This window comes from Stenella coeruleoalba (genome assembly GCF_951394435.1).
Source record: "Stenella coeruleoalba genome assembly, chromosome: 3".
Lineage (NCBI taxonomy): Eukaryota > Metazoa > Chordata > Mammalia > Artiodactyla > Delphinidae > Stenella > Stenella coeruleoalba.
Window position 1 is genome coordinate 169,607,617 of NC_137148.1, and position 13,149 is coordinate 169,620,765.

Here is a 13,149-nt window from a genome sequence, read left to right on the forward strand (position 1 = left end):
TGATGGCACTCACGTGGTGCGAGTGCAGCGGAGTGTTTATCCAGCCGTGTTTATTCCTAGGCCACGTTAGATGTCGTGATGAACCTCCAGTTCCACTACGTTGAGAAGCTGTGGCTTTCCTTCTGGAATTCTAAAGCCTCCTCCGGCGACGGCCCTGCCTCTCTACCTACCAGGTACTGCCCGTCAGCCCCCAGACAGGCCTCAGTTTCACGGGGCCTGGGTTTGCCCTGCAGACCGTCTCCTGCTGACACCCACAAATGCACCAGCTTTTCAAGAATCAGCGCTCAGACCCCCTCACACACGTGTGGTCTTTCCTCTGACTTGTTGTGCGACTCGTATGGCATTTCCCTTTGTTCGGCGAGGATCTCAGGGGTGACCACGGGGCAGGGAGCTTGCCTGCCCCAGGTGGTCCTGCAGCCTCACTCGGCTTATCCCGCGAGAGCAGGCCCCGGGCTGACGGCTCACCTGTGTCCCCCGTGACCCCGTCCCCCGCAGCGACGAGGAGCCGGAGGGCGCCGTCCTCCCCAAGGACAAGCTGGTATCTTTGTGCAAGTGCGACCCCGTGCTCAGGTGGATGAGGACCTGCGACCACATCCTGTACCAGGCGCTGGTGGAGATCCTCATCCCAGACGTGCTGCGGCCCGTGCCCAGTAAGCGCCCCTCCCCACACCCCTGCCCGCGACCTCCCCAGAGGAGACTCCCAGAGTGGAGGCCAGCCGAGGTCGCGGGACAGCCTCGGGGGGCGGGGGCTGAGTCGGGTTCTAACCCGCTTCCCCAGCTGATCTGACGCTGAGCTCGGCTTCCTCCCAGCACTGTGAGTCTGCAGCATGAAGGGGTGGATTCTTCAGACCTTCTCCAGCTTCCAGCGGCCTTGACTGAGGAAGGGAGAGAAAAGGAGATGGTGGCCCTTGATGGCTACACCCGTCTGGGGCTGATGCGGGCCGTGGGGACCCGCCCAGGGCCTCTGCCCCCACCCGCCCTTGTGGCCTCCGGAGGTGGTGACAACACCCGCCACCAGGGGGCCCCCTACCTAGGGGCTGTCCCTCGGGCCCCCAGGACGCGAGTCCCGACCTCGTGAGGGCGAGGAGGCCGGGCGCTGAGCCTCCCTCTTCCCGAACGGCTGCCTGTTAACATCTGTGCCTGTTAGCGCTGGGGAACCTCCATCTTTTTGATGACCTGGTCTGCTGCTTTTTTTTGCCAGAAAATGGGAAGCAGCAAAACCGTTGCAGTTCTCCTTTGGCCTTGCCAGCCTGGAGACTGTTCAGTGTAGTGTGCTCTTAGAGTCTCTGTGTATTAAGGTTTGAGGTTGGGTATATTTCCTTTTATAACACTAGGGGTGGTTTTCTTTTTTCAAAAAAATGTATTTCTTATTGCAAGCCATCTCAAAATAAATTTGGAAGTTGGTAGAATATGTTTACATGCACGTGTGTGTATCAGGGTCTCCCCCCTCCACTCAGCCCAATGACATCGGGGTGGGTCCGTCTCCGGGGGGCGATCCTGGGCACTGTGGCCCCATCCCCTCTATGCCAGGAGCCGCCCCAGTGTGACAACCATGATGTCCCCAAACATGGCCCAGTGTCCCCTGGGGTCAGGATCACCCCAGGTGAGAACTGCCAGCATAGACAGGTAGATGAGCAGAGATCAACGGCGCTGGCCCCAGTTCCTACTCAGCACCTCCGTCACTAAGTGCCCTAAATTCTCACCATCTCTTCTCCTCTGTGTTGCTTGTTCTCGGTGGGTGGTCATTTCCACGGCATGTGTGCACCTCTTACACGTGAGCTGATTCTGACGGGCAAGATTGCCTTTCTCACCGTTAATACTCGTGTCCCCCAGGTACCCTGACACAGGCCATCCGCAATTTTGCCAAGAGCTTGGAAGGCTGGTTGACGAACGCCATGAGCGACTTTCCACAGCAGGTCATCCAGACCAAGGTAACTGTCGGGGTTGGGGTCTGGGCCTCCAGACCACGCTGCAGGGTGGGGGGGGAGGGCAGAGGCTCCAGCCTGGGACCCCCTCGGGCCCCGCTGTGCTGTGAAGGGAGGGGGCCCCTGTCCCTCTGCCCCCAGGGAACTGGAGGACCGCTGGGCCCCAGAGAAAGGGGGCTGCTGCTGTGTGTCCTGAGGGCCAGTGGTCCTTCCAGGAAGGCCCAGGGCTGCTGCTGGTGGAGGACAGGTGCTGGCTGGGAGCGCCCGACAGAAGATGTCTTTGCTGTGATACTTTTGGGTGGATTCAGAGCAGATCGAGTGTTGCTCTGCTCGTCATAGGAGGGGGATTTAACCTCTTTGTGGTCACCCTTACTGCTAGCGTCTCGGCCACAGATCAGAATGTAAAACATGACCATCAGGCCTACCTGTGGAAAAGAGGCGATCCCATTCCCTTCCCGAGAGCATTCTCACGGCCTCAGACAGGCGGGGCCAGATCTGGGCATCCCGCCTGCCTGCTCCCCACAAGCTGGAATTGACTGGTTAGACCAGTGAGTGTAAAACGTCGGGACGCTTAGGAACCGGCTGGGTCGCTGTTCAAAAGCGCAGATTTCCAGGCCACACCTCGCAGCGTCCGAGCCAGTGGTGCCTGGGAATCGGTATTTTTGCCGTCCCTCCCAGAGAGCCAGAGGGATCCTAGCAGCCAGGGCCTGGCCACGCTGTGCTGTGCCGTGGCGTCCGCCGTAGATGCCACTCCACGCGTTGGTGACGCCCGAGTCCCTCACTGATTCTCAACTTCGGGGTCTCTGAGACGGTCCGGAGGGCGGGTCCCTCTCCCCTGCCAGAACAGCTCTCCCCTGGTCCCTCCGCCGCCACGCCCCTGAGAAGAGAGGCAGACGGGCTTAGCCTCACACCTTCCCGGGCCCCAGGTCGGCGTGGTCGGCGCCTTCGCACAGACCCTGCGGCGCTACACGTCGCTCAACCACCTGGCGCAGGCGGCCCGGGCAGTGCTGCAGAACACGGCGCAGATCAGCCAGATGCTGAGCGACCTCAACCGCGTGGACTTCGCCAACGTGCAGGTGACTCTCCCGCGCGCCTCCCCGTGGCCTGGGACCGGGGTGCGCGGACCCGGCTTCCACCCGCTAGAAGAATGCGCAGACCCACCAAACTCAGCCTACCGCAAAGCCGGCCCCGCACCCGGGCCCGGCCCAGGCTCCTGTTGCGTGAGAAGGGTCGGGGTTGAGGCACCCACAGTCCTCAGGGACCCCCGGGCTCCGCTGCGTGATCGTCCCCCTGGCCTCCAGGCTCTGGGACGACGCCTTGGCCCATTTTCATTAAAAATTTGCCTTCCCACTGCCACGTTCACGGCTCTCTCCTCTGGGCTTAGGAGAGCGCAGCCGCCGTCAGGGGAGTCCCGCTGCTGTGTTTACGTCTAGTGTAGGCCCTGAGTTTATCCACCGAATAAACAGAAACACGCACACAGAGGACTGGCCGCTTAGAAATAACGCAACGCGAAGACGTGGTACAGCCTGGGCCTAGGATGCAGGGAGCCTGGATTTAGGCCCTTGGAAGCCGGGCAGGTTCCCTCTGGATGGCCATCCGTCTCTGCCCTATGAAGCGGGTGCCGAGTTCGCAGTTGGAAAAGGTCGAGAGCAGCAGGTGTCTGTGCTTGTGTGTGTCCGGCCTAGGGCCGCGCCCGGGAGATGTCGCTGTCCCTCCGTCCTGACCCGGCCCTCGCCTGCCCGCGCCCTACAGGAGCAGGCCTCGTGGGTGTGCCAGTGCGAGGAGGGCGTGGTGCAGCGTCTGGAGCAGGACTTCAAGCTGACCCTGCAGCAGCAGAGCTCCCTGGACCAGTGGGCCAGCTGGCTGGACAACGTAGTCACCCAGGTCCTGAAGCAGCACGCGGGCAGCCCCAGCTTCCCGAAGGCTGCGCGGCAGTTCCTGCTGAAATGGTCCTTCTACAGGTAGGTGTGCCCTTGATCTCCCAGAGAGCTCCAGGCCTGGGAGGGAGGCCAAGGCCCAGAGACGCAGACCAGCCTGTGGGCCTCACTCCTGGGGGCTCCCGGGGCAGGCCCAGAGCCCCCTGGGGCCTAAAACTGGGTTACAAAGGCTTCTGCAGACAGAAACCGTCATCTCGGGCCCGCCTGCTGGAGAGACACGGCAGCTCAAGCACGAGCCTTTGTTTCTGCCCCTAGAGCATCCCCACGGAGTGAGGTAAAGGAAGAATCTAGAGAGAACAGGAGCGCAGGTAGCGGCAGGTGGGAGATGAGAACCAGGTGGGGAATCGTGGTGCGAGGGGCCAGCTAGGACAGCAGCAGGATGAAAACAGGATGCGACGTGAGCCTTTATCCCCTCACTACCAAGTACAAGCACGGGGCAGGGACGGGCGTCGGCTCCCCACAGGGTGGTCCTGGGCGAGGGTTAGGTGGACGTGTTTTAAAACGATGTATGTAACTGTATTATAGTGAGTTAGGGGTGTGTGTGTGTGTGTGTGTGTGTGTGAATGTAAGGAGATTTATTTCAGGGGACGGGCAGGCATGATCGCGGGGCCAGCACGTCCAAAGTCTGTAGCAGGGACTGACTGGCTGGACGTTCAAGTGGGGGGAGCAGATGCCGCCGTCCGCAGGTGGGGACCCTTTCCTCCTCAGGGAAACCTCAGTTTTGCTCCCAAGGCCCCTCTGCTGACTAGGTGAGGCCCACCCCCAGTGTGGAGGCTGAGCTTCTCCACCTCAAGTCGAGGGATGGTGGACGGGAACCATGGCGACGCCTAGACTAATGTTTGACTGAATCACTGCCATTCACTGACACAGAAAACTAACCGTCACAGAAAGTAAACGTGAGAGAGAAAAACATATGGAGAAAGAAAAAAGAATGTGAGAAAGAGAACCCATGAAAGAAAACGAAGAGAGAAGGAAAAAGACATGAAAGGATCAATCCCGGCTGTTTACTAGCCAGCTGATAGGAATTTTTTTTTTTTAAGAGAGAGAAAACGGAGGGAAAGAAAATAATAACTAACGGCCCAAGTTTCCGAGAGCTGCCGGGTTCCCCGCCCAGTGGATGAGCTTCCCAGCCTCACTGTGACGTTCAGACACTGTGACGTTCAGACGTTCAGACACGTTAGGATAAGAAAGGATCGTAAAGGCTTCCAGGGAGAAAACAGCGGGTCACGCCGCAGGCCAGGAACCAGAGCAGCATCAGACTTGCGTGCGGCCACGCGGGGCCCAGGAGGCCGGGGAGCGGTGTAGTCAGGATCGCGCGGGAAGGCTGTCCCCACGCTGCACCTCTCACCTGGGCGAGCGGGAGCGGGGATCCCTGCCTGGCCCAGAAAACGTGGGCTGCGCTCACCCAGAGAAGCCCTGCGGCGGAGTTCCGGTCCCACTCAGCGATAAACACGTGGAGGTGGAGCGTTCTGTTCAACGGAGGCGATCAGCTGTTCTCTGCCTGCAGGCCGTGCAGGACAGCCCGCCAGCCGGCTGCGGCCCAGGGCTCAGGTTGCTGTCTACCTGGCTGTGCAGATAAATGCTATCGGCGTGAGGCCAGGCCTGCTCATTTACAGATCCTCAGCAGCGTTGAGCAGTGACGAGCAGAAGGCTATTGACTGTCTGGCTCTTATCGGAGCGTTTCCCGACCCCTCGGCCGGCTGCTGGCCTGGTCACTCCCTGTTCCCATCACCGTCCTCATGCTCTGCCCTGGCCTGCTGGCCTCAGGGCCTCTGCACTGCCCTCCCCTGCCTGGAGCATCGTTCCCCAGGGAGCCCTGTGGCCCGATCACCCTCAGAGAAGCCTGCAGACCTCCCGAGTGAAATAGCGTCCCCCTTCTCGTCCTCTGTCCCCTGCGCCTGGATTTTCTTCCATTGCCCGTCACCCCGCTCTCTGTTTGCTTGTCCGTCGCCTGTCTCCTCGACAACCACCCGTGTCTGCTCGAGAGCTGGGACGTCGCCCTTGTTCACCGCTGCTTCTCAGCACCCGAATGTTGGGTGATGAATGAACAAGAAAGGGGTTGTAAGCCTGACTGACCACGTGGCTCAGCTGTGCACTTACACCCCATCACCACAGAGGGAACAGGATTTAGTCCAAAAGTGCGATAAAGCAACACTGGGGTGATGGGGGAGGAATGGAGTCGGAGTCGGTGGCTGCAGAGAAAGCTGGTGGGGACTCAGCCCCCCACCCCCGTGGCCGGAAGTCGTGACCTGAGGAATCAGGACTGGCAGGGTGACCCCGTGACTTACACCGCAGAGATGCGAACCCAGCTGAGGCTTGCAAGTGGCTGCGGCCTCCGTGAGGGGGGGCTGCTGTTCTCTGTAACGACGGAGGCCCCACCTGACTCCAGCTTGTTGAGTTTAAGGGACTTGCCTCTGTAGCATCCACCAGCAAATGGACAGCGGTGGGCAGGGGCTGGGTAAGCTGACAGCCACTGATGTTCCCACCGCAGAAAGTTGCGAGCCCGTTTGGAGAACCCAAAACATACCAAGGTGACCATGGAGACGGTTCAGAAAAGCCTCTCGATCCAAAGCTTCAAACCAGACACTGAGGCTGGGGGGCGCCGGGTACCAGCGCCCGACCCAGGGGGTCCTTCAGGGAAGGGTGCCGGGTACCCCTCTGGGTGGGCACAGAGTGGGAGGGTGGCTCGAAGCCTTCGGGCCTGGGGTCTCCCGTTAGAGCGGCAGCAGCGCAGACCATATCTTAACACTTTGAAATGCAAGCAGCTTCGTTCCAGGCCTGTGTTATCGGCAGCAGCATGAAAACCAAGCACCACTTCCAGGCGTGGGGAAGGGAGGGTGGGAGGGGGTGAGGAGTGAGGGGGGCCCCTTCCCAGGGACCCGTGGTCTGTGTTCACTCGCTTACCTTTAGGGGTCAGCCATACGGAGCCAAAGGAGCTTCTGAGCAGAAAACACATCCCGAACCCCGAGCCTGTTCCCTGTGCCCACTTAGGCGGCCTTCGTCTTCATTCTTTGTGAACGTTCTTCAGGTGACCTTTGCTTCCTAAAGTGCTCATCTGGACACAGGCAGGCACCACCCGGGTCCCCTCCTTGGCTGCCCTTCCAGGGCATCTCGAAGCCACAGCCGGCTGGAGCCAGCTCTCCTTTTCCACCGCTGAACCAAAGTGCCGTCAGAGCGTGTCTGCACACTGGCCCGGAGAAGATGCAAGAAGAATCAAGTAAACGGATTTGCTGTCGGCTGTCTTTGCCGACTTGCCCGCATGCCCCATTGCTAACACACGAGCAGGCAGCAGTTTCAGCCTGTTAAAAGATAAACTGAGGCTCGTTAAATTTTCAAAAGATTCTTTGAGGGACCTCCCTGGTGGCACAGCGGTTAAGAATCCACCTGCCAATGCAGGGGACACGGGTTCAAGCCCTGCTCCGGGAAGATCCCACGTGCCGCGGAGCAGCTAAGCCCGTGCGCCACAACTACTGAGCCCGCTCTCCAGAGCCTGCGAGCCACAACTCCTGAGCCCGCGCGCCTAGAGCCCGTGCTCCGCAGCAAGAGACGCCACCTCAGTGAGAAGCCTGAGCACCATCTGCAACGAAGACCCAACGCAGCCAAAAATAAATAAATAAATAAAAACGTTCTTTGAGCAAACATCGCTTTGAAGGCCAAAGCCGTTAACAGGCTGCCCGGACAGGAGCAGGGGGAGAGTTGTTTGCACAGAAGGAAGTGATTCGATGGCTGCAGCTTGGGTGCTCTGACAGATCTCGCCGGGCCCTGGGTGCTTGGACTCCAGGGTGGCAGGGCCACCCCGGAGCGATGCCCCGGGGTTCCTCTCCTGTCTTGTCCCTTCCTGTTTCTTTTCTCGGTACCACAGCGATTAGACGTCACTGAGAGTAAGTGAGTTCTGAGCTGGAGTGTCCAGGTGTTTGGGGCCACGTGGCAGTGCACGTATAGGCCAGGGTTTTTGGTCGGGGACCACGTTTAATAACTCCTTTAGATCGGCGCTTGCTTTCTCTGGAAAGAATCAGATAGTAGACCTTTTTGAGGGATAAAGTTTTCCAGGCACACAGCACATCAACGACAGGCACAGCCAATAAAACTTTATTAATGGATGCTGCAGTGTGAATTTCAGGTACATTGCATGTGTCGTGAAATACAATTCTTTTGACTTTTTTTGCCAACCATTCAAAACTGTAAAAACCATTCCTGGCTGGCAGGCTGGATCTGGTCTGGCTTGGGCTGCGGTTTGCCAACCCCTGCTTTGGATGAAAGAGGCAAAGGTGCCCTGAACTTGAATCTCGTTTTTAGGCGCCTAAAACTGCTGGCTAAGGATGGGAAGGATGGGAAAGGCCGCGGGGTGGTCTGGGAGGCTGGCAGGCCCCTCGCAGGCCAGCTCGGGGCTGGAGGGGAGCCTGGCGTCCCGGAGGTGCCAGCCCGTGTCTGCCGCCTCAGCTCCATGGTGATCCGCGACCTCACGCTGCGCAGCGCCGCCAGCTTTGGCTCCTTCCACCTCATCCGGCTGCTCTACGATGAGTACATGTTCTACCTGGTGGAGCACCGCGTCGCCGAGGCCACTGGGGAGACGCCCATCGCCGTGATGGGAGAGGTGAGCGCCCCCGGGATGAGAGGGCCGGCCTCGGGGCCCGAGAGAACACACTCGTGGGGGCGGGCGGCGGGTGGGAAAAAGCTCACCTGCCCCAGCAGGACGGACCCTGGCTCCTCTGTCCCCTACTCACGTGGCCCGGGCAGGATTTCCACCTCATTGAAGTAAAATACACAGAAAGTAAAATGTACCTTTTTAACCATCTCAGAGGAAACAATTCAGTGGCATTTAGTACATTCACAGCGTTGTGAAACCACCACCTATCTTGTTCCAGAACATTCCATCACCCCAAAAGAAAACCCCACCCCCTTGGCAGTAAACCCCCCAGCCCCTGGCAACCGTGAACCCACTCCCTGTGTCTGTGGATCTGCCTGTTCTGGACGTTTCCCATCCATGGAATCACACCCTGTGTGTCCTTCTGTGTCTGGCTTCTCGCACTGAGCATCGTGTTCTCGAGGTCCGTCCACATGGTAGCGAGTGTCGGTGCTTCTGTCCTTCTTCTGGCCAAACACTGTTTGACTGCACGGATATGCACCACCTTGCTGATCCATCACCTGTTGATAGATGGGCTGTGTCCACCTTTTGGCTGGTGTGAATCGTGCTGCTGTGAGCATTCATGTACACATTTTGTTTGAGCACCTGTTTCCATTCTTTGGGGTATAGACTGAGGAGCAGAATTGCTGGGTCATGACAGGGTTGTTTCAAGGAAGAAATGAGGCGACACTTGTAGAGCTTTTAGTACGTGGTAAGCCCGTGATAAACAGCGGCTTTTCCTTCACTGACCACTCAGAGGCCACAGCCCTCCAGCGACTCCCAGGCAGGGCCCTGGAAAGTGTTAGAGGGGCCACACCCAGACACCCAGCAGCCTCAGGGCCGCTTCTCACGGCAGAAGCCCTCTCACTTACAAAGCGAAAGCCCGATTCCTCTGTGGACGAGGACATTGCTAACCTTCCCCGGCACCTGCTCTGCGGAGGGCCCTCACTCCGGGCTTCTCTCTTTCAGTTCAACGATCTTGCCTCCCTGTCGCTGACACTGCTCGACAAAGGTGGGTGTGTCTGGGCTTTCCCTCCTGTCCTGGGCCTGGTGGCGATCAGGGCGGCCCCTGGGGCGGGGACACTGGGCAGCAGCCCACTGGGGGCTCAGAGCAGAGGCCCTGCCCCTCCTACTGGATGACGTTTACTCCTCTCCCTGGTTCCCTGCACACCAGGCCCCTCAGCGCAGGGCCATGGACAGGACTGGTGCCGGTGCTGGGGCTGGCGGGGTGAGGGCCTCCTGCGGCCACGTCCAGAGGGGGAGCAGGGCAGGTGGGCCAGAGAGCGCCCCCCCCCGGGGCCCCATACCCTGCCCCGTGGAGGTGGGGGGGCCCAACCGCCAAGGGCGATGCTGCCGGGAGCACAGCCCAGGCACGTGGGCATTGGTCGTGGGGAGGAAGGCCTCCAGGTTGACTGGGTCAACCCAGGCCCAGGCTAAGGCAGTGCCCTGCCCTGGCCCCTTCACGCCCCCTGAAGATGTGCCCCGCGCCCCACCCCGCCTCCACAGATGACCTCAGCGAGGACCGTGGAGGCAGCGAGGCCCGCTCGGAGGCCCGAGGCCGGGGCGAGCCCCTGGTGAAGCGGGAGCGCAGCGACCCCAACCACCCGCTGCAGGGCGTCTAGCTGGGCCGCGCTGCCCCGGCTCCAGGTCCCAGAGCTCCGCCGCGGTAGTGCCTCCTTTACTCTGAGTGCCGGGGCCCCTGGGCCAGGGCGCCCTTAAAGGACACGCTCTCCCTCAAGAGGAAAACCGTTGTGACCGCGACCGAAGCTCAGATGGGGCGCCCAGACCCCTTTTCCTTCTTCTGAATGTTCCTTCCCCCACTGCAAACATCCCCCTCCAGAGCTGGAAGGGGCCGTGCTGAGCGAGTCGCTACCTCCACTTTGGGCATCTCCCCCTGCCAGCTCGTTCCGATTTGCACCCTGATTTGAAAAAACTCCAGCGGGTCCCGGGGAGGAAGGCATGTCCCACAACCGTCGGGCAGCGCCAAGCGGGCCGTGTCCCCGCAGCCCCCCTCAGGCCCTGTGGTGGGAGAGGCCATCTCGGTCCTCGCCCCGTGGCCTCCTGCCCTGCCGGCCGCCAGGCACCCCGTCTCTAGACCCCGAAGGGATCAGAAGCAGCCGCCAGTTGCGTCCCCGGACGGCGCGCATCGCACGGCCCCACGTGGCTCAAAGAACACATCACGGAAGCGGGCCCGCTCGTGGTGGGGGCGGGGCCTTTCCAAATCAAAGCCAGAAGCTTGATGAGCAACCAGAAGGACTGTGAATCTGTCCAGGTTCACAGCCAACGTCAAGTTCAACTGTGAGGTCTGGAATGAGTTTGTTCCAAGGGGGCCGGGAGGTCAGGGTCTCCGCCGCGCCGTCAGAGGGCAGCCATCCTGCCAAGTCTGTGCACGAGCAGCCATGCCTGAGCCCCACTCCACAGAACCTTCCAGAACGTCTGCCTTAGAAGTAGCGATCCCAGAGCACTGGGACCCCGGCAGGTCCCATCTTGAACTGCCCAGGGTCCAAACTCTCCTCTGGGGACAAACGAATCCCAAGGGCTGTCCCAGCCCTGACCTCGAAACTCTCCAGATCTGTGTCCCTCGTAACGTGTTGCACCAGTAAGCCCTGTGCCAGAGTTCCGCTCCCGAAGCAGCTGCAAAGAAGAAAGACAAACCTCTGGTCTAAGAAGCATCGACTTCTCAAATGCAATAATTTCTCCTTTTGGAAATATGTTCATACAAATAGTTTTGTGCTCTAATTGTTATTAGAACATTCCTTATGAATGTGTATATTCAGTCCCCCATGTTGTTTTCTCATTCATGCAGAAGGTACTAATGTAAACTCACGAGGCCTTTAAAAACCCTACTTCTCGACAAGCAGGAGCGCTGTGCATCCCTGGCGCCCGCAGGTGCCCGGGGAGAGCAGCAGGGAAGGACGAGAAATCTCATTTTAAGAAACCAAAAGCCCGTCATGATCACAACCTGCGTGTGGTCTTAAAGTTGCAGACTCAGATGAACTCAGACAGAAGGAATGTCTTTAAAGCTGCATCTCCTTTCCTGGGAGACGTTCAAGCTCACGGCTCCCGGATTGTGACGCCTGCCTTTTCTTCCACGTTTCTGCCTTACGCTCTGTCTAGTCCTTTGCCGGATTCCGTGAGGAGGAATATGAATGACGGTAAAGACACCAGCCTTCCGAGCCCGTTCTCGTTTCCCATTGCAATAAACACACTGAACGTGCCCGTTGTGGGTCGCAATCCACGCTCCAGCCTTTGCCCCGCCGCCCACTCCAGTGGCCTTGGAGGACGAAGCCCTCCCTCCCACACTCCCCTGGCCCTGGCACAGCCAGCCTGGCCAGACCTGGGCCACACGAGCCCAGGAAGGGAGGGCAGCAGTGCTCTCCTCCGGCTCTCTGGGGAATGTTCCAGAAGGAGCATTTAGCAAGGCCAGAGAGGGCAAGAAAACAACTGTCAGCCCGGGATGGGCGAGACTGTAAACAGACTAAACTGGTTCAGAGACGCAGAATAAATCCACGCTCCGGCCGCTGACACGGCCCACTGGTTGTTTACGGGGTTAATCTGGTAAAGCGGTGGGGCCCGAACTTCAGAACCCCCTAAGAATCAGGGCGTGAGCTTCTTCCGAAATCGCCAGTTCCTGGGCGCCATCCCCAGAGAGCCTGGCTCGTGGGCTGAAGGTGCGGGCCGGGCATCCGTACTGTTGTGACCACCCACTCTGGGGGCCCGTGACACAGGGCATTATAGGACTTTGAAGAAACCCTGCAGAGGAGAGCGATGCACTCAGGAAGGGCCCACAGGGGGGAGGATGTTCCAGAAACGTGGACGCAGTTCCCCGTTAGTCGCCCATAAGAGCTGCTTCTCAGGGGCCAGGCTGGTGCCCCGTGTGCCGCCGGAGATGCTCAGCCTTGGCCCCATACCGGGCCCCTCTGTCCCGGGTGGAGGCCCTGGGGACCCCAGGTGACACTAAAATCATCCATCGCTATCCCAGGCTGGGAACTCCAGGGCCTGCGCTTGGCTTAAGGCTCTGCTGCCACCATCCTGAAATTCTTAAGAGTTTTCCACCAAAGGGCCCCTGCTTTAATTTTGCACTGGGCCCCACCAATACTGTGGCCAATCCTGGGGAGGAGCTCTCAGGACCCAAGCATGCAGCCTCCCCTCAGCCGGGTGGCCAGGCCCTGACTCCAGGCCGACTCCTCTGCCAGGCTCTCAGAACCCAGCGGAATCCAGACTCGTCCCTACCCTCCCGTGGTTCACGATTTCAGCCCGAGGCCCCCTGAGCAGCACCAGCTCTTGTGGGGAGCAGGAGCTGCCCCTGAATCTTCCCCCTTGGAGATCCCGGCCCGGGGCCAGGCGGCAGGGTCCCTGGGAGGGGAGAGCACCTTAGGGCCTGGGTGGCTGGCGAGGCTCTTGAGCACAGGAGATGCCCACGTGATTCCTGCCCCAGGAGCTGGAGAGGAGACGAGGAGGGGAGGCTGCCGAAGGCCCGTGGGTCCCTAGCCCATTGGGTAGGGCTCCGGGGCACAGGCACAGCAAAAGGGGGACCCAGTCCTACCAAGAGCCTCCAGGAGGTCCTGACCGATCACAGTGGCTTCTTGTCATTGTGGTCCATTCTTCTCTTCTTTTTGACAGTCTTCCAAGGTAGGTGTTAACCCCACCCACCATTGTGCAC

At 59.8% G+C, this 13,149-nt stretch overlaps 1 protein-coding gene across 6 annotated transcripts in view; it reads left to right on the top strand.

Annotated features, from left to right (window-relative positions):
* RFX2 (regulatory factor X2) overlaps nucleotides 1–12,205 on the top strand; it is a 185,955-nt gene extending 173,750 nt beyond the window's left edge. For 4 of the 6 annotated variants that reach the window (XM_079918167.1, XM_079918166.1, XM_079918170.1 and 1 more), the window contains 6 exons: nucleotides 61–173; nucleotides 496–650; nucleotides 1,834–1,931; nucleotides 2,852–3,001; nucleotides 3,678–3,886; nucleotides 8,303–8,884. In XM_079918167.1, the coding sequence (XP_079774293.1) occupies nucleotides 61–173; nucleotides 496–650; nucleotides 1,834–1,931; nucleotides 2,852–3,001; nucleotides 3,678–3,886; nucleotides 8,303–8,621 (1,044 nt within the window). In that variant the 3' untranslated portion in view covers nucleotides 8,622–8,884. Of the gene's footprint in view, nucleotides 1–60; nucleotides 174–495; nucleotides 651–1,833; nucleotides 1,932–2,851; nucleotides 3,002–3,677; nucleotides 3,887–8,302; nucleotides 8,885–9,455; nucleotides 9,499–9,992 lie in introns of those variants that run through there. The other 2 variants (XM_079918169.1, XM_079918171.1) reach the window with 1 other exon arrangement.
* The last annotated feature ends 944 nt before the right edge of the window (nucleotides 12,206–13,149 follow it).